The sequence below is a fragment of the Necator americanus genome, chromosome IV (genome assembly GCF_031761385.1).
Source record: "Necator americanus strain Aroian chromosome IV, whole genome shotgun sequence".
Taxonomy (NCBI): domain Eukaryota; kingdom Metazoa; phylum Nematoda; class Chromadorea; order Rhabditida; family Ancylostomatidae; genus Necator; species Necator americanus.
In genome coordinates, this window is record NC_087374.1 from 7,871,364 (window position 1) to 7,895,064 (window position 23,701).

General features: G+C 37.3%; 1 protein-coding gene across 2 annotated transcripts in view; it reads right to left on the bottom strand.

Moving 5' to 3' along the window:
• Positions 1-18,324, bottom strand: part of RB195_000627 (uncharacterized protein) — a gene marked incomplete at both ends in the record, with an annotated part of 41,643 nt that extends 23,319 nt beyond the window's left edge. Inside the window, 15 exons of one of the 2 annotated variants that reach the window (XM_064197071.1) lie at positions 6,414-6,500; positions 8,386-8,479; positions 8,569-8,703; positions 10,785-10,883; positions 11,022-11,105; positions 12,407-12,511; positions 13,192-13,261; positions 13,333-13,468; positions 13,533-13,719; positions 14,867-14,975; positions 15,033-15,159; positions 15,235-15,400; positions 17,059-17,142; positions 18,102-18,172; positions 18,258-18,324. In XM_064197071.1, coding sequence (XP_064052951.1) covers positions 6,414-6,500; positions 8,386-8,479; positions 8,569-8,703; positions 10,785-10,883; positions 11,022-11,105; positions 12,407-12,511; positions 13,192-13,261; positions 13,333-13,468; positions 13,533-13,719; positions 14,867-14,975; positions 15,033-15,159; positions 15,235-15,400; positions 17,059-17,142; positions 18,102-18,172; positions 18,258-18,324 — 1,621 coding nt within the window. Of the gene's footprint in view, positions 1-6,413; positions 6,501-8,385; positions 8,480-8,568; positions 8,704-10,784; positions 10,884-11,021; positions 11,106-12,406; positions 12,512-13,191; positions 13,262-13,332; positions 13,469-13,532; positions 13,720-14,866; positions 14,976-15,032; positions 15,160-15,228; positions 15,401-17,058; positions 17,143-18,101; positions 18,173-18,257 lie in introns of both variants that reach the window. The other variant, XM_064197070.1, reaches the window with a different exon arrangement.
• Positions 18,325-23,701: the final 5,377 nt, after the last annotated feature.

A 23,701-nucleotide genomic window follows, 5' to 3' on the forward strand; every position in this document is an offset into this window, starting at 1 on the left:
GCGGTCAAAATCTACACCACGATCACAGCCGGCCGGAGCTCGGGCGATTTGCATGCCAAAGCAGACGACTACATTACTCTCTCGATGGATATAAGGTTCGAAAGAGATTTCACAAATGTAAAAGGGATTTTGATCACATAAATCTACAAATTCTCTAAAAAAAATCTCGGCATTTTGACCTCAAACCATTTCCATGCCCTTGATAAAGACGAAGTTATCGAAACTTCAAGCTAGTAATAAAGTTTCACCAAAACTTCGTTGGCATAACAAAAGAAAACATCAATAGAGTCCTCATTAAAATAAAAATAATAAGTAAGTAAATAAATAAGTAAATAAATATTAGAATCTATACTATATACTAGCCACAATCTATACTACGTTCAATAAATGAGCAGATTCACTAGTTTATTTCGGAATTTTTTGAATTTTCTAGGAATGACGGTCAGCGTTTTCCATTCGATGCAAATGAGAATTTCTTTCTCAATTGATCACTCAGCTTTTTTTTCCACACAAAATCACACTGGTGTTGTTTTATCTCAATCTATTTTAATGCAATTTTTTAAAATTATTTCTATAGCTCACCATTGCACATTCTAAACTCTTATTATTATATATTTTTCGCCAAAATACTTTCGTTTTGCCGTTATTGCCAGGTAAATCTTCTCGAATATTAGTGTACGGTACGCTCCAGATCATCTACTCTAACAAATATATTATAGTATAATACATTAAAGGCATCACCCCACGAATCTGAGGTGGTACGGATTTCAGGTGGATTGTTCGTATACGGGATAGTAGATTATGGAGAGGGGGGTGATTCCGTTCATTTCTTCCTAATTGCCGTAAAAAAGCGACCCGGAAGATACGGTTTCGAGCGTTCCGGCGCACTATTTTCTACAAGGTGCTCGACAGGAGCACGCCAGCCTTGTGCGGCGCCGCATCTTCCGGACCGTTTTTTACGGCAATTAGGAAGAAATGGACGGAATCACACCCCTCTCCATAATCTACGATCCCGTATACGAATACCCCATCTGAAATCCGTACCACCTCAGATTCGTGGGGTGATGCCTTTAACCCATTGAAGACAATGCGATTTTTTTTACGCATCCTGCGCTAATCGACTTCTACAAACTATGCTCGAAAAAGGGAGTAATAAATAATAATAAGCTAATTTCCTACAAAAACCTCTGAAAAACTAGCAAATCATAAAAAATAATCGTTGAAAAATGAGTGTATTCACCATTGAGGCGCATAGTCGTAAAGGAAATGAATACATGAATATTTATTCACATTTCTATGAGCTCTCATGGATTCAGATATGTTACAAAAAAGGATTTCTGAACATTGTAACCTATCAAACCGGTTGTTTGGAGAAAATTTCATGGAATACTACAATTATTTATTTGATTTCCCGGGAGAACATCTGTGAATAATCCAGAAAATCACACACACACGCACGAGAATGAAGGTACGGATTACTGTAAAGGTGTTGCCAAAATTGATACGACACCTTTTTTATGTGAAACTCTGAATGAAACCCTGTCTCAAGAGAAGAAAGAAGAGGGCCTAGAGCTCTTGTGAGCACTGCTGAGGGTCAGCGTGTGAGGATTTTTCACAAAATAATCAACATATTGTAGAAAAAAATACACTCTTACGAAATTGTAATTATATTTAAGAAAAAAGTTTTGTTTTCTTTTTTTTTTGTGCGTCATATCCAGTACTTCATAATTGTATTTTATTTATTTATTCATTTATTTGTAACACATTCGAGAGAAAAATTTTTGTTTTCTTTTTTTTGTGCGTCATATCCAGTATTTCATAATTGTATTTTATTTATTTATTTATTTGTAAGATATTTGAGAAAAAAGTTTTGTTTTCTTTTTTTTTGTGCATCATATCCAGTATTTCATAATATCCAGCACCATATTTTATGTTATTCATTTTTTTTTAAGTGTTCATATCACTATTATGAAAAAGGATAAAGTCACTGGCGTATCAATCCAATTGGGATGCGCCAACGCGTTTTACTGGAATTCGTTACAGTTGAGGTTTTGGAACGCGTGTTGTTCTATACAATGACTTGCGGGGACCTGCCGATGATCAAGTCAGTGTTTTTGTCCTCCCAGACAAGTCTGGTACCAATTTATCGTCCCCAGAGGGATGAAAGGCTTGGTTTGCGCTAGGGCGGTTTCGGACCCTCGACCGTGTGGCTACAACGGACCTCTAACCGACTGCGCCACACCCGCCCCATTACTATTATTACTATGTAGTATAATTTCCACCTATTTATATTCACTTCTAAATAAATTCAGCGTCGACTATACAGATATGAATGGACACCATGTAAACAAACCGTTCTACAATCGTACCTGTTTTTTTTTCTTTCCGAAATAAAAATATTATAAAGAAGTACAATTATAGTAACAATTATAACTATGTAAAAAGTTTTATTTCATTTAGTTCTATTTTTTGTTTTATTGCCCCTTCTTAGTGCTTTATATTCACTTCATTTCATTTTAACCATTAGCATAATTTCTGTTGTTCAGTGCTTCTTTCAAATATTTATATCATTATTATTACACTCTTATTCTTATTATTTCCCTTATTATCATATTGTTTTTCAATATTGTATCATTACTATATATTATTTTTTTCATCTGTTCATACTCAATTCTAAAAAAATTCGGCGTCAACTATAAATATATATCCATAAACACCACGTAAACCAACCTTTCTACGATCATGCCTGAGCTTTTTTTTTCCAACGTTGCTTCACTACAGTTTGAAAAGATTCCCTATCTTGGCGTTACCTTCATGTTACGTTCACTTTTTCAAGTCATTTTTTATTATCGTTTATTTATTATTATTTATTTGCTATTTATTTTTTTACGTTCATTTTTGCTAAGAAAACGGCTGAACTTGCATCACTGACTCCTTCTCTAAATTATATAATTCATACTTTATACTTAATAATTTACTTTGTACTTATTTATTTATTTACCTACGTCATGTACTTAAGAATTTCAATTTTTGGAGAATTTATTAAGCTAGCGCTGACAACTTGCCACAGGTTTGTATTTCCTACTTTGGCGTTACACAGAACAGACATTAAGAGATCGTTCAAGCTATTTTTAGCTAAAAAATAGAAAAATCATTTCATTCGTTATTTTTGTTGTCATTTGTTTCTTAAAAAAAATGATTTCTTTCAAAATCTGAAGTGTCTTAGCAGTGTTTGCATTTCATTAGTCAGAGATTTTAATAAAATAACTTTAACACGGAAAATGGGCCGTAATGTCACTAATTAACACTAATCAAGTGCAAAATCTTAGGTTGTTAGCACAAATTAGAGGTGAAGGCGTAGCTTCATTAAGATTAAAGGCACTCAAAGTGATTGAGGGGCGAAAAAAGGATTTGTTCAGCGGAAAGCGCTCAATTTTTTTTTGCTTAACAAGTTGCGAAGATTTCTGGACGAGTTTTTTATGTTGTGCTTCCTCTTCGAACTTTTCTTCTACTTCTCAAAATTTCGAATGATATTTTTCTCATTTTCGCCGCACTTCCATACTTCTGAAACACTGAAAAAAAACACAGTTTCAGATTTAGTTTTATAGCGCTTCAATAGACGATCAAAAGATCAATAAATCGATGATTTAGAGGAGGATGGAGGACACACATATACATTAATTGATGTTATTCTAGACTTTATAAATCTTCTCGCGTCAGTGCAAGTTGAAAATCAATCCGAGAACAAGATAGGATCTTTCGGAAGAATATTACAATTTGTATAATAATATTATATTAAATTAAAGATAATATCAAAGGCAAGCATCCGGAACTGTGTTTAATCATGCTGCTAGAAATAACATGCGTAGAAAAATCGTAAAGTTGACTTGACTTGAAAGTGCTAATCCCTTAGAATAATGAGCGATCTTGCATTCTATAAATAGTCTATTCTATAAATGTGATATTGCGTGGTGTCCTCTGGATTACGCCTATGGATGACGCGCTTACGATGATAAAAATTCAACGGGACGCTGTTTGCTGTTCTCTTAAAGGCGCCATACCACGAATCTGACGTGGTGAGGGAATCCTCTGGAAATGCTAGGGATGGGGTTGTGGATTTCAGAATCAGGGATGGTTCCACTGACCTCTCGCCAATCGTCGTAAAAAAAACGGCGTGGGAACCGCTCTATTTCCTACGAGGTACGTTAGAACGCTCCTCTGTGCATAAGTTCCAGTTCTTTCATTTTCGAATGCTCGCACTTGGATGCGCAGGATTGGCGCGTTGCTTCTGAAATCGTCGCGAAAAAAACGTGTTCCACGTCGTTTCTGACGACGATCAAGGAGACTCGAACTTGTGCTCAGAGAGGCGTTCTAACGTACCTCGTAGGAAATAAAGCAGTTCCCACGCCGTTTCTAACGACGATTATGGAACGAAGAGCGCAGCACATCTCGGATCCAGCGATCGACAACCGCAACTCTAGCTAGTATCCGCAGACTCGCTCATCTCGTCAGATTTATGGTAAGTTGCCTTCAGCGCATTTATATGGGATGATCCTGACAGATCCACTGCACTGTTATATAACCTAGGATTGGTAACTCTTTGAGAGAAGACGATGTGAGATGGGCTCTACGTAGGCACTATGTACGCCCGTTTCATTATTTCTTGAAGTGGATCAATAAAGTAGGAGGAAACTCCAATTTAACAAGATGCCCATCTTCCAAAATACCGTATGCTCACAGCAATAATACAATATCTGTTGCAATAATGTCTAAAACTTTCTTAATTCATTCTTTAACTTTTGAGGAGTAGAAAAGTAGGATAAAAAAGAGAAAGTAAAAAGTAATAGAAGGGATGAGCATAGGGATTCCATGTGTTTACAACTAATGATCTAGTTACCTATGACGGTAATTCCCAAAGACGGTACCTGGAAGTTTAAAGGTAGCAGCATACCACGAAATTGATGATACTGGGATTTATCCAAGAACAGATAAGGTTAGGTACCCAGATTACGAGGGTGAGCTTGATAACGCTCAATTCTCCCCAATCGTGCTGCAAAACGGGATTGGGAATAGACCCTTGAGCTCGAACCTCCCTACGAGGCACCTTATGACGCGCAACACTTGCAGTACGCCGCCTTGGGAGAAGACGAAAATCAGCGAGGTGCTGTCTCAACAGCCTCACTAAGCAAAACGAATGAATATGTTGTTGGGGGAAGAAAATGTAAGGAAATCCGAGTTCCAATGCTATTTCCCACTAACCATATAATTGACTTTTATAATTTCGCAGACACGGCGCGTTGTAAAGTGCCTTGTAGTGAAATTCGGACTCATGTCGTTTCTCGCGCCGTTTTTCAAGATGGTCAAGGGGAATTAAGCGTGGCCACGGTCAAACTCGTAATCTGCATCCTTAACTTTATGATTTCGTGGGGAGATCCCTGCATCAGTTTCGTGCCATGGTGCCTTTAACGAGGATCACCCGCGCAATAATGGAGTCAACGGCAATAGGTACTGTATCCATTCACTTCTATCTGGAAAAGAAGAAAAAATTACAAACTACCGGCTAACTTTCCAAAAACCTTTTTGCGAATATCATAGCTGGAAGATGCATTCCGGTTTCGCTCACGAGGGTCTTCTAAAATTTTCACGTTTACCTTACCTGGACTTTGTGCAACCCGTTTGGCGACGTGGGAATGACCAGATACATCTCATGTATTAACGTTTTAGGATTATCCGTTAAAGGCATCACCCCACGAATCTGAGGTGCTACGGATTCCAGGTGGAGTATCCTTATACGGGATAGTAGATTATGTAGAAGGAGTGATTCCGTCCATTTCTTCCTAATTGCCATAAAAAACGGCCCGGAAGATACGACTTCGAGCGTTCTGGTGCGTTATTTTCCACAACGAGTTCGATTGGAGCGCGCCTCCCGTGCGGCGCCGAATCTCCCGGACCGTTTTTTACGGCAATTAGGAAGAAATGGACGGAATCACCCTTCTCTCTCTATAATCTACGGTCCCGTATACGAATACTCCACCTGAAATCCGCATCACCCCAGGTTCGTGGGGTGATGCCTTTAATTGGAATAGAACAAGACAACTATTATATTATTATTACTATTATTACTATTATATTATATTACTATTATTATAACTACTACCAACTATTAAATACATTGATTACTCAAGATTTATAAGACGTCATCCCTTCAATAAATAATAATATGTGAGTGATCAAATAAAATAATAATTGTCGATGTTATTCTTTTTGTAAATTATGTGCTTTGAAAATACTAAGTAATTAATTAATTAAATTGCTCCGCTCACTTACTGTTTACTTGATTCGACATATCTATTTTCCTTTTACGAGCATTTATGGAGAATTCCACGAGGAAAATTTAAATCCAGGATGTTTACCTTCCCTAGCTGCAATATGTAGTGGAGTGTTCGCATTCTCGTCTCTATGCATCACCAGTCGTTTATCCCATTCCAGCAGTTGTCGCACTGAAGAGGACATGAAAATTACGAACTCTACAAACTTATGACTTATAAAAGTAGAAAAAATCCAGAAAAATCGGGCAATTATCCACTAAATATAGGGAAAATCTACGAAAAACAAGTTGCGCAAAATGTGTAATGAAATGGGGAACGCCTTGCTGCTAATTTTTTTCTTCTCTCCTGCCCAATTTCCAGGACTACATAAGATTTTTCATTTTTAGAGATTAGACTGGAGCAGTTAAGTAATTTTCCTTGACTGCATGAGGAAAGGAATTATTATAACACTGTAAATATATTCTGTTAGGCCTGGTATGGTTCTTTCATCGGGATTCTTTAATTTTTCGCTTCATTCACTTCATTCTTTAATATATTGAGGCCCCCGTTCGCCCACCCGTTCGCCCAGAGTCCCTGACGGATTCCTCCGTTCGAGGTTAAGTTTGTCACCCAACCCTGGTATCCGTTTATCTACCGTAGCGTTCTGGGTCTGGGAAAAGGATCTCGCGTGAGGATTTCTCCTTCACCTTCAGGATAGCAGGAGAATGACCTGCCAATCCAATACTCCTCATGCTTTGAAGGGTCAGTCTTGTTGTGTAAAATTCAGGCGAAATTCTAGTGAAACCTGTTCCATCTTGTTTTTTTTTTTGTTTTATGGCGCACCTGTAGGTGTTTTCGATAGATAAATAAACAGATAAATAAATATTATGTTGTTATTATGTAGCATCTCCTCGTTCTTGTCATCGTTCAAAGTTCGTACTGTGGAGTTTCTTTAGGAAGCTGTTTACGATAGAGATTATTGTTTGGATTAGAAAAGACTTTGAGAATAAAGATTTGCCCTTGCATGAAACTTTCACCGGCATAACCTAAAAGTAACGCTTCAATACATTCAAAATGCTAGTATTCACTTGAACTGGACTTTTGACACATGAACTTTTGACGAACACAAAGATAACCTTGATCAGCTTGACCCCTGCATGCAAAAAAGAATCATGCAAAAAAAATATTAAAGAGGTCCGACTGTGAATGAGCGACTGATCGATGGTTCTAGTGCCATCTAAGCCTTTCATTCCTCTGAGGTCGACAAATTGGTACCAGACCTCTCTGAGAAGACGAAAACACTGATTTGAATATCACCCAGCCCTCGCAAGTCACTGTATAAGGTAACTCGCGTACATAAAACCTCATCAGCTCCAAAGTACAGTGAAATGCGCCAGCCCATCGCGAGCGGATTGATGCCCCGGAGAGTCTAGACTTTACTTTGAAGGCAACACTCCACGAATCTGAGGTGGTACGGATTTCAGCTGGAGTATTCGTATAGGGGATCGTAAATTATGGAGAGGGGGGTGATTCCGTCCATTTTTCCCTAATTGCCGTAAAAAACGGCCCGGAAGATACGGCTTCGGGCGTTCCGGCGCGCTATTTTCCACAACGAGTTCGATTGGAGCGCGTCAGAATTCTGCGGCCCCGCATCTTCCGGGCCGTTTTTTACGGGAATAAGGAAGAAATGGAAGGAATCACTCCCCTCCCCCCCTCCCGCCCTCCCCTCCATAATCTACTATCCCTTATAAGAATACTCCACCTGAAATCCGCACCACATCAGATTCGTGGGGTGATGCCTTTAATGTTGCGAAAAACCATGAGCACATGAATAAACAAATGGTAATTAATTTAATTTTTTTATTACAAATTCAAACGATTCGAGCAACAACACGATGACGCTAATTAAATTTTTTTTTGCTCAAACTTTTTCTAAGCCTTATTCACATGAAGATAGTTGATTTTTTTCTGCTTCTAACACAAATTCTTTGCTCATTGTATTCTATGGTTGGCTTCTTTGAGAGAAATCGATAGTATAAACAAGTAAATAAGGGAATAAACAACATCTATCGCTTACCACATGCTGTCTGTCCTGTAGCCGCAGCAAGATGCAGTGGAATTTCCTCATCCTCATTCATAATATCAATACGAGCTCCGTATTCGCGTAGAAGCTAAATAAGAGTGTTCGGTAGTGTTGTACAGTGAAGGAAACATTTCTTCCGTGTTTTCTAGGAGGGAACTACATAAAAATAGTTCTTACCGTCACCATTTCCATATATCCGTTATAGCAGACCAAATGCATAGGAGTGATTTGATTGTGATCGTGTTGATTCACAACATCCGTGCAAAGGATTTCTGTTTCCAACTCGTGTTGTCGATAAAGCTCCAGAAGATACTGAAATGCATGTGAAATTGGTTATTTATTGCAAAATTATTCACTTTCTTATTATTTCTACTATTATTATACCATTTTTTATTCATTTATTCGTTTATTTAGCAAATTTCCAAAAGGAACAAACGATTGATGTGCTTCAGATAACGTGACTAATCAAAAATGAATAATTTTTTTAAAAAAGAAGCTGTTTTTTTGTTGCATTACATGTTGAGAAATTTCTAGACCACAGAGGTCGAAAAGTCGTATATCTACAATTTCATTTTAATTTGTCTCGTTTTCTGAAAAAAAAATGCAGCGTCGGAACTTTTGGCTCCCTTTTAGAAGGTTTTACATTTTTTTTTTACAATTTTACATTAACAACACATTTTTCTAAAAGAACCTGTTCTTATTATTGGGAAAAAGTTCAGAAATTTCTGGACCGCAGACCTTCGAGAGGTCATACATTTACAATTTCATCCTAATTTTTCTCGTTTTTTGAATGAAAATATGTTGCGTCGGAACTTTTCCTTTTAGAAGGTTCACCAAAAGAATAATGGGAAAAAACAGAAAATATTTGAATATCAATTCAGATTTGAATGAACTCTCGTCTAAAAACTCTCATTTATGATGTGAAAAATCGAAAAAATGAGGACTATTTCAAAAAAAAAATGGAAGTGATTAGTAGAGATTCTATGGCCATTAGAATGAGAATAGCTGAGTTTTTCCATTGTCCACAGAATTTTAGTATTCACTACAGAAAATGTCTAGGAATACACGGAGATTTTCCCTCATGAAAATTTCTGCGAAGCTAAGGTGAGTTCTGCTGGCGCTGGCGAAATTGTGCCCTTTAGCCTCTGGCTTCCCATGAGGAGGTTTATCAAGGGAACAATAAAAAAACCAGAAAAAAAGTGAACATATTTGAAATTTCAATAAACTCTGTTAAGCGCAGTACAGGAAGCGCACCGCTGACCCGATGGTTTCGAATTCAAATCCTTCAAGGAAAATTTCGATGCTCTTCGAGTCCCACGTGGAAGGAGGAATCATCGGGCGACACTGGAACGCGATCGGGACATATGGAAGGAGAACTGGCGCCCGCTCGACCAGTTCGAAGAACAACGGGAGTCAAGGTGATTCCACCTATTGAAAATTTTATGAGTGGTTGAGGAGGGAATTTTAAGAGGACAAGCCCATATATGGTTGCTTTACCGTATAATTGCATTGTAAAAAAATCATGCTAACAAAAAATAAACAAATAAATTCCAACAAAGTGAGCTCCAAAGGTGGTATTTCCTTTGTCCCACCCCCTCCCTCCCCCACCCCCACCCTCCACCCACTTCCAGCTTAAAGAAAGCGTTCAGAGAAATTTTTGATGTTTGTTTGTTTGTTTGTTTGGTTCTCTCCATTTTTACATACGGGACCGCAGGGACGCTGCTATTACAACGAAAACAAGTACAGTAACACGTAACAGTAACACGTAAGCACAGAACCCGTGATAAGTACAGTAACACCTCACCTTATTTGACCCACTTCTCTATTACTGATGAAGTACATCTTAAACAATAAAAAGATTGAAGAAGGTTGTTTCTAACTTAGTAACTTAAAACTTAAAAAAAACTTAACTTAGAACAAAGATAATTAGTAAAATACAATAAATAACGATAATAAGTAGTAATAATAATAAATGGTGAAGACAAATTAGCCAAAATCTAGGGACACTGCTCGAGCAAACCAATAACCAAAGCAATAGAAGAAAGAAATTAACGTTTTTTTAAATTTTTTTTTTCTCAAAATTTCTCGACTGATGTCTCTTGATTCTGGATAAATTGTTTGTTATTTCATTAATTTTTTGATGATTTCTTTTGTGTTATTTTCTTTGATCTTTCCATGTATTAATTTCACTTATTTCAGAGAAATTCGAAATAATTGAGATCTCAATTTCTAGAGCTTTTGGAAAGAACAATTTTTAAAACATAAAAATTTTTTAAAACAAACTTTTGGAATGAATAATTTATGCTCAAATGTAGAAATTAGAGGTAATGGTCAAAATGATATTTCAGATGTCATAAAAACAGAAAATTAGCGTAACAGCTAAAAATACTAACCAACAAAACATTGGTAGCATTATATTTCGCTCCAATGAATACCGGTGTACGTCCGTCTGGATCAATTTCATAGATATCGGCTTCGTATTCGACAAGAACCTGTAGTTATCAGAGATCAAAGAATTATATTTTCCAGCATTAGTAGAGAATAATAGAAAAATAAAATAGAAAAATAAATTAAGCCCGAAGAAAGAGAAAGAAAGAAAAAAGAAAAGAAAAAAAAAACTTGTTGCTCACTTTGACCGCGTCAAGAGCATTCATAGAAACGGCAATGAGAAACGGTGTCATTCCATATTCGTCCTGCACATCGATGGTGTCCGGCTGTAAGAAGGAGAGCTTTTGCTGATAATTTCCTATTTTTCTCCTCAGAAAACTATTAGGTTGAGTCATAAATAAATTCCGTTTTGTTTTCATACATTTATTGTGATGCTATATTATGATTGTGAGATTATTAAGCTTCTCTGTTACCTCCCTCGTTGTTTTGTTCGTGAATTTTATTCTAATCATATCATTATCGATATTGTAATAATAATAATCAATAATAATAATAGTAATAATAAAATAATCTAATAACATTCAAAATATCGTCATCAAAGTCTGAAGGGCAACTCTTTCCTTCCAACCGCTTTGAAGTTTTGTCTTTCAAGGTCCCATCTCCAAAAGAGAGTTTCACAAACCAATTTCTAACCACCCCTTCCCAGTTTTATTTGATCTGCTATTGATTAGCACCACTATTATTTTATTGCCCACCCGAGTTATCACTCCCTCATCACAGCCACATATTTTTTTCGTCACCTCATATTTTTTGAGTTGTGCCCGCAGCTCTATTACCTTGTTTAAGTTCCCGAAGCATCACATGGAATAAGCGTATTTTTTAATTTTCTATTTTCAATGTGAGCAGAAAAAATTAAACGTGGCATGCAGAACACTAGATTGTTGTCTAAAGTTAAGGCTGCGTAGCAACAAGAAAATCCCTTGTTTGGGTAGCCGTAACTGTACGGATAAATAGTAGGAAGAGGCACCACGTACCTGAGCGGAAGTGTATATTTATGGCTCAACCTAATATTCTTTCAAAGATCTCTTTTCCCGATAAATTAATGCATTTATGAATGTGGATTTGGACCGTAGGAATAAGAACCATACGAATAGATATAGTGGAAGAAAGAAAAAAAGAGAGATAGGCAGATAGAGAAAAAAAGAAGAAAAAACAACTCAACGGAGAAAACGGGTAAAAACACCAAGGAAAATCATAAGATTATCGATGAGAATTTGAAGTAATTCTTGGATTGAATATGTGGTATCATTTTTTTTATAACAATGTATTTTTTCTCTTTTTTTTTTGAAATAGCAGTTACGTTATGGATAACCAGAGGGCATGACTTAATAGTGCCATTTCTGTCGACAGAGAATTATCCTTGCTTCGCGACAGAAACAGTCACTATAGTATGATGTTATAATTTATTGTTTTGGAACTTGTTGTTGTTTTTATTCAAGTTAACTTATAATATTATGTATATATTTTGTGTACAGTAATTTTTGACGAGATACAAAATATAGTATATGTTTTGTATCTCGTCAAATATTCGTCTAAATTAAGCTTATAAGGAACGAATGGAACTAACCGCAAGTTCGAGCAAATATCGCACGACATCCGCTCTGTTCGACCTGGCAGCGACATGAAGTGGAAGTTTCATCTCGTTATCTTGTAAACGAACGTCATAGCCGTTCTAGAAAAGTTTGATTTATTTTCAGTACAGATATACAGGATAAATTCGGATTTGCACAATTCATTAGTTCGCAGATGATCGGCAAAAACTTCTATGAATAAAAAAAAGCAACGCCTTCCTTCCAGTTAAGTGAAAAAAAAAACATCTGGGAACTAATGAGTTGTGCAAATCCGAATTTATTATGGGCGCCTGCCCACGCCCATAGTCAACGCAAAATGTCTTCAACCTGGGGACCGCGACGCGTCCGCCGTGGCAAACGCTACGCCATTGCTTCACACACACACACATTTTCTGCTGACAATATGTGAATATTTATGTCAATTTAAATCTATATCTATATCAATCATCTATATCTATATCAATTTCGATTCCATATCAATATGTTAGTACCGAAAGGGATACGTGAAGCCACTGATTCCTCATTGGTGCGGCAGGTTCTTTAAAATAAACTTTATCCCGGAAAAGTATGATCCCATCCCGAACTGGTAATGACTTCTTTCTTTTTTTTCTTGAAAATTGAAAATTTCTACTTTTAGTTCAATACTAAAGACTTCCTCATTCAATGGTGAAAAGAAAATAGGGCCGCTCTATATTAGCCCGAAAACATCTCGATTACCCGGTAGAGAACATTCGGACGTATTGTATTCGTGAAATTCGTGAAATATTTGTGAAATACGTACCTCAATTAGAGTTTTAACAACTTCCAGATATCCTTTACCCGCAGCATTATGAAGTAGCCATTTATCCTTTCTAAAACATACCGTATCAGACTACAGAGCCGTATGAAAAATTTAGAAATCCTGACAAAGGCAGCCACTCACTCATTGACCTCTGCTCCATCTGATTTCATCGATAGTATCGTTGCGACGGTGGTTGGATGATTCTGATCCACCGCCAAATGTAAAGGAGTTTTCCCCTCACCGTTACTCGTCCAAAACAATTTTTTTGCGGATTCCCCTCATGAAATTCATAAAAAAATCTCTTCCAAAAAAGAATAATTCTGGAGTGATCCATGTAACACTACCATATTGAATCAATAGCTGAAGAGTATCGTTTTTGCCATGAAGTGCTGCTATATGATACACAGAGTTCTTCCGTTTGTCCACCATTAAACAGTCAGCTCCAGCCGATAGCAGGAGACGTACGAGCTCATCCGAACCGTGTACGCTTGCCATCAACAGCGGAATGGTGCCATTCTTGTCACCTTTCTGGAACAAGGATCAGGTGGAAAGATTTCTAGGCATTATTTTAGTGTGAGAGTCAAAAAAGAGTGGTAACAAGAAGCTCTTTTTAATTGATCTCCCCATAAATTCATGGTTAGGAACATCAGAAACAAGAACTCTTTCCTGAAAGAAGCTCTCCGAAAATAGTTCTCACGAAATGACCTGAGCGCACAGAACAGGAAAAATCCTCATAAACGTACCCTTTAATCACTTTACCGACAGATTAGTAAAACAACCTCACAGTAGTTGCGTAAGCGGTTGCGCTCGAAGCGGCGCGGTGATGTCACCGGTCAGGTGATCCAGGTGGGACCAACGCGAAATGCAGCGATAGATGGTCCCCTCGATCCTAACCACTATGCCGAACCGCACCGCATCAAGCGGAGCCGCTTACGCAAATGCGCCAAACGTCATATCGTTTCGTTAACCCTACTGTACCTAGTGTTTTGTTACCCAAAGCACTGTTTTCTGCACGTTTTCTACAGTATTCTCATTCTATTAAAGAGATTCCATGTTGCATTCTTTCAAGCAGTCTTCAAAAATAGCGAAATGAACAAAAATAGGAACCACATTCAACAGATCAAGGATCAAGACCAAGATCAAGGAGTGTAAGAAAAGAGATCTTCGGGGAAATTCAGAACTAATCCATTTTCATCCGCGGTTTCATTCCATCACTGAACAGCTAATTCCTGGATGTGTAGGGTGTGTTTCGTTGGTCTTAAGCAACGGAAAAGTAAAAACTGTAAACATCTCAACGTTTTTCTGCCTTGGAACTGCGGCGTACTTCTTCCGTCTATGTTTTCTGTTGGTGTATCAACGAAATTTTCGATGGGACCCTTGTTAGCCAAGCGGCCTTCCAGCTTTTTCGACGTCTTCAGAGCCCAGGGTAGAGGTTGATTCGAACAATCTCACGTTTATTCCGTCAAGTCCACTCTACCGTACTGTCACTGTTTCGATAAAGTTCAGGATAGTGAAAACGGAAACAACAAGGATTCAAACTAATTTTACGTAGTGTTCTACACTCCAAAGTCCTCTGAAGACGGCAAAAAAAAATTACCGAAACGTCAGACCAAGGTCCCATTTAAATACCTCGTAGACACACCGATAAAATGTATGAATACTATCCAGAACGTACATTCACCCTGGCTCCATTTGTAATTAGAGCACGAGCTGCAAATTCGTTGTTCTTCATTGCGGCATGATGCAACGGAGACATACCGTACACGTCTACATGGTCAACAATCCTGGAAATTCTCGTCTACGATGTGAAAATTGATTTTTTCTCTGAAAAATGTACTTACGCTCCTCGTTTCACTAATAAATTCACGATAGCGGTTATGGATTCGTTGGTGGTGGGACTGCGATCGGTGGTCGGCAGTGATTGAGCTCGTCGTGCCGACGCGTCGATGAACTTCGAGACCAAGGACTCTAGAAGACGCAATTGTGGATGAATACCGTAACCTCGTGAGAATATGTATAGATAACTCGGAGCGATACCTTTACTTCGACTCCGCTGCTGCTGAGATCCAGATCGACAATATTTCGCCACCATATGCAGCGGAGTGTACTGATCCCGATTTGAGACCGCATCCACATCTGCACCACGGTTCAACAGCAATTCAATCACTTTCAGATTACCGTACTTCGCCGCATAATGAAGAGCTGTTAACTGGAAGTAAAGTAATGAATTACTTCATGTGAAAGTATGACCAGTAAAGTAATAGTAAAAAAATAAATATAAAATAATAGTAAAAAAAAGTAATAATAGAGTATAGAATAATATAATAGCAAGGACTAAAGAATGACAAATTTTTAGAAGATTGCAAGATCAAAGCGAAGAATTGCATGGGAAGTACTTTTCTATTTCTCTTCTTTTTTAAATCTTTTAACTCTAATTTTTTCTAATTTTCAATTTATTAAATCCTTTTTTCGTTCTGTTTAACATCAAATTCACTACTTTTGTTTGTCTTTGTTCGCACATTTGTTGAGCTCGGGGATTTTCAAAGGCACTTTCCAGGAAGAGTTGTACGATTTTCTTGGATAAGGAATACATCGTAACCAAGCCAATTTTTTCCATCGTTGCGTCTTCGTTCCTAGTGAAGAAACTTCTTAGAAATCGCCAATTGGAACACATTTTCAAATCGTACCAATAAATGTGGATGTGGATGTGGCGGCGTTTGCGAGAAGTATGTTGGGACTGCACGGTGGATTGCTTGAAACCTCCCTAGAGGCAACTAACCCTTTCAACCTTACGAGGTCTATACATTGTCTTCCTGATTTTCTGGGAACGATTTAATACATCGAGTAACACCCGGAAGTAACTGTTAAGGAGATTGCACATGCTTCTTAAGTCCACATGAACCGAACCTCTCAAAAAAGCCCCGAATTTTGAATTGCAGACGAACGTGTTGGGGCGGGAACTAAGTGGATTTGAAATGGTTGTTACTCGGGCATTAGAACAAGAGGAGTGTGCGAGCGTGCTATGATCCATTCCCCCATCTCATAGCATTTCACTTTCAGTTCCACTTTTATGGAGTCGTAGACACTAGAGCAACGCGTATTGGCGTATGTCTTTTCAGAAATTGTCAGTCAATAACGTCAGTTCAGCGTGAATTCCGCCGGAGATCCAATATTAATCGAAATCGACTATGTTTCCGTGCGTGACACAATCCTACTTTGAGGTAATGACCTCGGAAGAGGGGGATCAATAATGAAAAAACCAATCTCATTTCGAGATTTGTCAACGTTTCATGCCCTCTTCGTTCTCCTCCTCCACATGCGATTTGTTTTTATGAGGATATCTCAAGTCGCGTGTCTACGAGAGCAATCCTCGTACATTAGATCAGTTCGGAGGAGTGATCCATCAGGAAATCACTTAAATCAAAGGATACTTACTGGAAAGGGTGGATGCAGATTCTCTTCATCGACTTCAACAATGCATCAACGAAAGCGAACATCGCATAGCGGATGTGATTTTCCTTCCATGAGTTATTGAAAAGCTATCTTTTTAACATTCTTTTTTTCCTTCCCTTATTTTTTTTAAACAAATTTCGTTTAAAGCAAAAACAAACGACTTTACTATTACCTCCGAAACATTTGATTCCCGTGTCGCACACCGTATCCCTCAATGTTTTCGCAGTTATTTCTATCGAAGCATCAAAACTCATTTAGCTACATACATACTAGGTCAATAAATTCGAAGAAGTCATTGAAATGAGCCTGGGTGGAGGTGAATTTCACTCGCATTCACACAAATACATTGATGTAAGCGGACTAAGTTACATTATATTAAACATTACAATACCGTAATGATTGACTTTCACTCACTCCATCAAAATCAGATGTATTGACGAGGTCTGGATGCTTGTTTAGCAACGTTTCCGCTGCGTCCGCGTTACCTTCTCGGGCATGCTGAAATTGAACATAAATATTGACCTTGAAATAAAAAAAAATAAAATCAGCATATTAATGTTTTCTTGTCATGCCAACGAGATTTAGGTGAAACCTTTTTATTGGCATGACGTTTCGACAAACTCGTTTATTTCAAAGGCCAGTTCCACCGACTAGCGGGGTTGGTAAACCACCGCGTTCTTAAAGATTGTCACCGAGGCGAAAGTTAATGGCATAACAAGAAAACATAAATTCACTCTCAAATGCCAAGGTTTCGAGAAGAGAAGACTTGAAGATTGCTAAAATCAGCATAAAAAAGGAGGACATGAGCGAGGACACTAACTTGTAGAGAGGATAATTACGTTTCAAATAACGCGCTACATCATGCTGAACTAATTTTTTTTTCTTTGCGCCCGTTTATGTCCTATTCCCGGGTCTGATTGTGCATGCATAGAGTGGTCTACATGAAGTGTGACGCAAAAAACTACTTACAACTTTGTATAAGTCAATTCGAATAAGAATTTTTTAATTCAATACTTCACAAAATTTTCCATAAGATTTCACACATCAAATTCAAAATGACAGCCTTTAACATTAAGATAAGCATCCAATCTCTCCGGGAAAGTCTTGAGGATGTGCACAGTTAGTTTTGATCTTCCTCTCGGAGGATTTTCAGTCACTTCAGTGACTTTGAGTGTCGCTTTGTAACGCGATATACTTGCCACCGATGAAATTTGAGCGAAACTAAAAACTCGCGTTTACGTACGTAGCGACTACTGCCGAACGATCCTCAAACGATATCATTTTTGTCCAGAAACAGAGAATAAGACTGACCAATACAAACAAACCAAATAAGACCAAAAATATGCGAATAACACCGCAGAAAAGCACAAAAAAAAGCCAAAAGAAGCATGAAAACAGATTTTCCACAGCCCGTCACATTTTATGTGGACCACCTTGTAAATGAACGATTGTATTACCTGATGAATGATGGATCGCAGATTGTCTATGTTGTTGTCTGGCTCATCGACCGGGACCACTATGGAAGAGCCTGAATCGTTTCGCTGCCAGTTGATGAGGATTCGAAATGGATAGAAATGATTGTAAGTGAACGACGGAAGAGTGGCAGAACTCACGTTTCGAGACCTCATCGATCCGGTCAAAAGCGAGCAGCGGTATCGCGCTGAATTTGGCATCGGACATGCTTGAACAACTGTTCAAGTCCCCCCTCTACAGCGAAGAGGAGTGCGGAAGTGTTTGCTCAGGACCAGAAAATGCCTGGTAATCAACCTTGATTTTAAATTTAACCTTAGGGAACGTGATAAAAAAAACAAACAAGCAACGTGAAAAAACTTTACTGAATCGCATAGAACTAACAGAAAAAAAAAACAAGAGAAGGTGAGAAGATTTGGAAAACAGAAAATCCTGAACAGAACAAACGTCGCCTTGGAAGTTTTTAAGGAAGAAGTGGCTACCTATCCTTCTCAAAGGCAAAGTAGCACGAAATGTAGTTGGAAAACCTGTGGGAAGTTAGAGAGTTGGGAGTGTAGATAACGAGTACAAACGCTATCTAGCACAATTCTCCACAACGGCTCTGAAAAATGACGTGGGAAATAGCGATTTTTCCTACGAGATACGTTAGAACGCTTTGACCTTATGCGGGCATCGCATAAAAAGACCACCATAAGCTAGCGGTTAAAGATTAGCGGGATCTTCTCAGTAGTCTATTCATGTACAACCAATGAACAAACTGCTACGGGGACAAGAGGGCGTACAAGCGGTAACTTCGTATGGAAAAAACGCCGTTCACACGCCATTTTTCAGGATGATTAGGAGAAATTGAGTCGGGCCACGCTCATATTCCTAATCTACACCCCGAACTCTGTGTTTTCCTTCAGGTTTCCATGTCACGTCAATTTCGTGATACGTTGCCTTTAAGACAGTGCTAGCTAATAAGGTCCCGACAAAAGTGAGATAAAGGCATCGAACCGAATTAAACCCTGAATATAAGCAACAATGCAACAACGTTGCATAAAGTGGATAAAGTATAAAGGATAAAGAGTCTGGCGTTAATCAATCCGCTTGGTATGCGCTAGCGCTACGGACTTGCGGGGCTAGCCGATGCGTCAAGTCGGTGTTTTTATACCCCCAGACAAGTCTGGTACCAATTTATCGACCCCGGAGGGATGAAAGGTTCGGTGAGCGCTAGGACGGATTCGAACTTCTGATGGATTGTAGCCACAGTGGAATCTCTTACCGACTACGTACATACGTATAGCGTACAAAGTCCTATACCATACAGTATCATCGAGTAATATTTTATCTTGAAATTGAAATCAGATAACTAATAACAAGGTCTCTAAGAAAGTTTTTCCGCTCATGAGCCGAACGATGCGATTTTTAGAGCAGTCGAAAACAACGCATGCACAGTAACATTGCATCCGATCGTAGATCTGAGCGAAAATTATGGTCACTATCAGATCTGGATCAACGACGATTAAGTTGTACGGGATTTAATGGAGAACGATTTGATCGATCGAGCACTAGCGAAAAATACGTGAGGAAAGGATGTTGCAACATTGTCGTTCGTTTCAAACAAATAGGAATGAAACTCTAATTATTTCCGGGGAATGTATATGTCTACAAACACATATGTATATAATATATAATAAAAATATATAAAATAATAAAATATATACAGATTTATGAGTCCAAATCCGAACGCGCAAAGAGCTCCGCAGGTGCAAAAAGGTGATTGCAGTTCCGGTCTATAGTCTATATGGCCGCAATCACTTTATTATTAATTTATCAATTATTTTATTATTCATCCTACGCGGACTAAATACGACAAGGAGTTTGTGTTTTTACCCATAAAAGAGGGCGGAAATTTTATATGTAGAGATCTCTTGGTTTGGCCTTGACTTCCTCAATACTTCATAATATTCAATATTTGTTAATATTTTCATCTACTATTTTATTTACTTTAATTTACACTTTAATTTACATTTACAATTTTAATTATTACAAGACTATTCAAGTAAAATTGTAACACAATTCATCTATAATTACTTATTTGGAGCAAATTACGACCACCTTGACTTTTCCTTCTAATCCATTAATTACCGTGATTTCTTTATCTGTGGAAAGTTTTCGTCTGGATTTTGAGACACAATTGAAGAATAGAACTTTGTATAGATTACTATGCATTAAAAAAAATCTTACGGCCAACACGAAACGTTATCTTATGGGCATCTTTATCTTAACGACTGAAAAATTCCACCACTTGGGGAGAAAATGCGTGATTTTCGCTAAAATAAAACGAAACGTCCAATAATTCGCTCAAAAATAGACGATAGAAGAGAGATAGAAAAGTGCCAGAGATGCTGCCACATAAATTCCAGTCATGCTATTAAGATTAAATAAAATTCTAGTTGTGTCTTCCTTATGCAAAACAAGTAGAGGAGAATAGCGGAGCTTTAAAAAAACCATAAAAATTAAGGTAACAACAAATAAAAATACAGTACTATATATTTGAATATGGGGCGCGTGTAGTGTAGCGGTTAAAGGTTCCGCTTCCTGCACGATCGATCGGAGGTTCGAATACACACTAGGGCTCACCAAGCCTTTCATCCCTTCGGAGTCGATAAATTGGTACCAGACTTGTCTGTGAGGATAAAAACACTGACTTGACCTATCGACTAGCCACCGCAAGTCATTGCATAGGCCAATTACACGTTCGTAAACCTCAAATGATTCTGAATTGAAGTGAACGTGGGGGCGCATCCCAAGCGAATTTATTAACGCCGGAAACTTTATCCACCTTATCCATTTATATTTGAAACTAAAACGGATTTATAAGAGGATAGTTGTGGTACAACAACTAAAATAGTATGTTTCCCTGATGTGATTCGCACTGTTACATTAAATCAGCAGCTATGTTATTAAAAAAAAAGAATTACGAGAAAAATAATAAGGTAAGAAACAAGAATAAGGATACAAAATCCAGAAAAATTCGCAAAAGGGCATCTTCATTCATTCTAACACACATACATGCACTAGTTGAAAAAACTCGGTCACCTCGAAAGAGGTAGATGAGCCTAAAAGATTATGTGAAGAAACAAGGAAGAAACAGAAAAGAAAGATGTTCTAAAAAAAAAACTGCAATTGATTTTAGGAAAAGATATTTATCTCAACATTTTGCAAAGTTTGGCTGAACGCTGGCAAGTTTTCGTTGTTGCGAAAAGTTATTAGACGTGTTTGATATTGGAATGTGAAGAGAAACATCGATGGAATTTCCCGAGACAGTGATTGATCTCGGAAGAAAAAAATAACTAGAACACAACGTGTTACAGAAGGAAGTTATTCGGCTGAGTATAGGTAAGTGTGAATAGGAATGGAAGCTGGCTGGGTTATAATATTGAGAAAACATGGGAATATGGAGCATCCAAAGGGCACCGTAAGGAGAAGGATGATTTTTTTTCCATGAAGAAAAATGATGGATTTCTTCTATTTTCAGTGAACAGTTGTTCAACAACCATGCGAGACCACAGAGAACTTTCCTATAAATCAATCGAATAGAAATATGTGAAAATAGCAATTTTTGGATTAAAATAATCCCCCCGTTCCGGTGAAAACTGGAATGACAGATGTTGCCTCTCCATTCTGACGTACCAGTCCGAATTGATCAAAGTAGACAAAGAGCGATCTTAATTTTAGGGAAAAGACGAAAATATTTATGGCTGAAAGTGGTTGAAAGATGACCCGGCAAAGAGGTTGGATTTTTCGGGAATATTGAGAAGAAAACAAGGATCGGGTAAGATTTTCAGGCTGATATCCGAAGTTGATGCAATTGTTGCAACGCTTCCTTTTCACTGGGAACTAAGAAAGCACAAGGTTATTTAAAATGGAACGAATTGATAGGGAAAGTTTTCTGAAGTATTACAATGTTGTCTTTTCAAAACAAAATCAGGGTGAAATTACGAGCAAAAAAATTCTAAGTAAAAAATAAATTTAATACGTACAAAATTATGTAAAATAAAAATAAATTTAACACCTATAAAACTACGTATTTTCGTCAACCAAAAGAAAGCGATAAAAGGTCCCCTTCTATTTTAAAATTACTGGAATATTCTAGAACGTTCGATAAATTTTTCGTTTTTTATGCATCCCTGATTTATCTTTCGTTAAATTTTGACTAAATTCTGGTCGAGTCATAATTTTTTCCCGCTGAGAAAGACATAATTTTCAATGTATTATACCGCTAAAAGAGAGATAAAGAAGCAAATAACAAAAATAATGATTAATTTCAAATAGAATGCTCGAATTACAAATAGATTAAATGGAATTACATTCACTGAAATTGTATTCGAGAACCACGGGATTTTGTTCTTATCGAGAAGAAAAATAGGATAAGTAAGGTAATGTCGGAATAAACTGAAGTAAATTAAATTTATTAATTAATTTGATTGAAGTCGAATAATCTCACAGTGTTCCAAATGCTCCTGAATTACTATCAATCATTTTCAGTACTGCTAAAGTCAAAATAAGAAGTTGAAAATTAAAAGAAATAAAGGAAAACTAAAGCTAATTAAAGTTGAAGCTAAAACATAAGTTAAAATATAAACAGGGCTGAAAACAAAAAGACAAATAAAATAAATAAAAAGTAAAAATAAAACGTATTATAATAATGCAGTAGTGATAAAAATAAACAGGACAATTAATGAATAAAAATATCGTGTACTACTTTTTAAGCATTCTATTTCAAATTCTACGTTGCCAAGATTCAAAGAAGGTGGAACTTGGAGCTTACTCAATAAAAATATCGTTTGCTTGATGTATCACTGTGCATTGGTGTGCCAAAAAAAGGAGGAAAATCTGAGGCCGACAGCGTCAAATTCAACTCAAACCCCTGAATCAAAAGATAAGACTCTGTTAAATTCATAAAAAATTTACGAAGGACGTCTCAACATCTAGCTGTACAGTTGTGCAGGAAAGATTCGCTTTAGAATCCCGAACAGAATCTTATGACAAGGGGAATTATTCCCTCGTTGAGTTTTGCATTCCTATGCATTCAATTATGCGAAACATTCCATAGCCTTTTGGGAATTTCGGAACTAACCGGTCATTCCTCCAAGGTATTTTTTCTACAACTCAGTAGATACAATTTGAGAACTACTCATGAAATAGCGGAACGGGTAATTGCGCAGGAATTTTACCATCACCATAGCAACCATTATCATCCACATGCAAATTTTATCTTGCTTCCATTGGATAGGATTTCTAACCTCAATCTAACGCGTTCATTCTTCCTCCTTTAGAAAAAAAATCCATAAAAGGAAACTCAGAAAATAAAATAAATGTGATTCTCATATATGACTAAGAAATAAAACAGTCAGAAATCAAATGCAGTTTCTTCCATGGCTTTATTTCTGTGAAAAGAGTCTTAAATAAGTTTTGAGAATTTTCCAAAACAAATCCAAAGAACACGGCTACAGAGTCGTTCCTCTTCTTTCTTTTTTTTTAATAAACGCAGAACGTCTCCAAAAAGGAGTGGATATTCAAAATCATGTAAGAGCTGCTA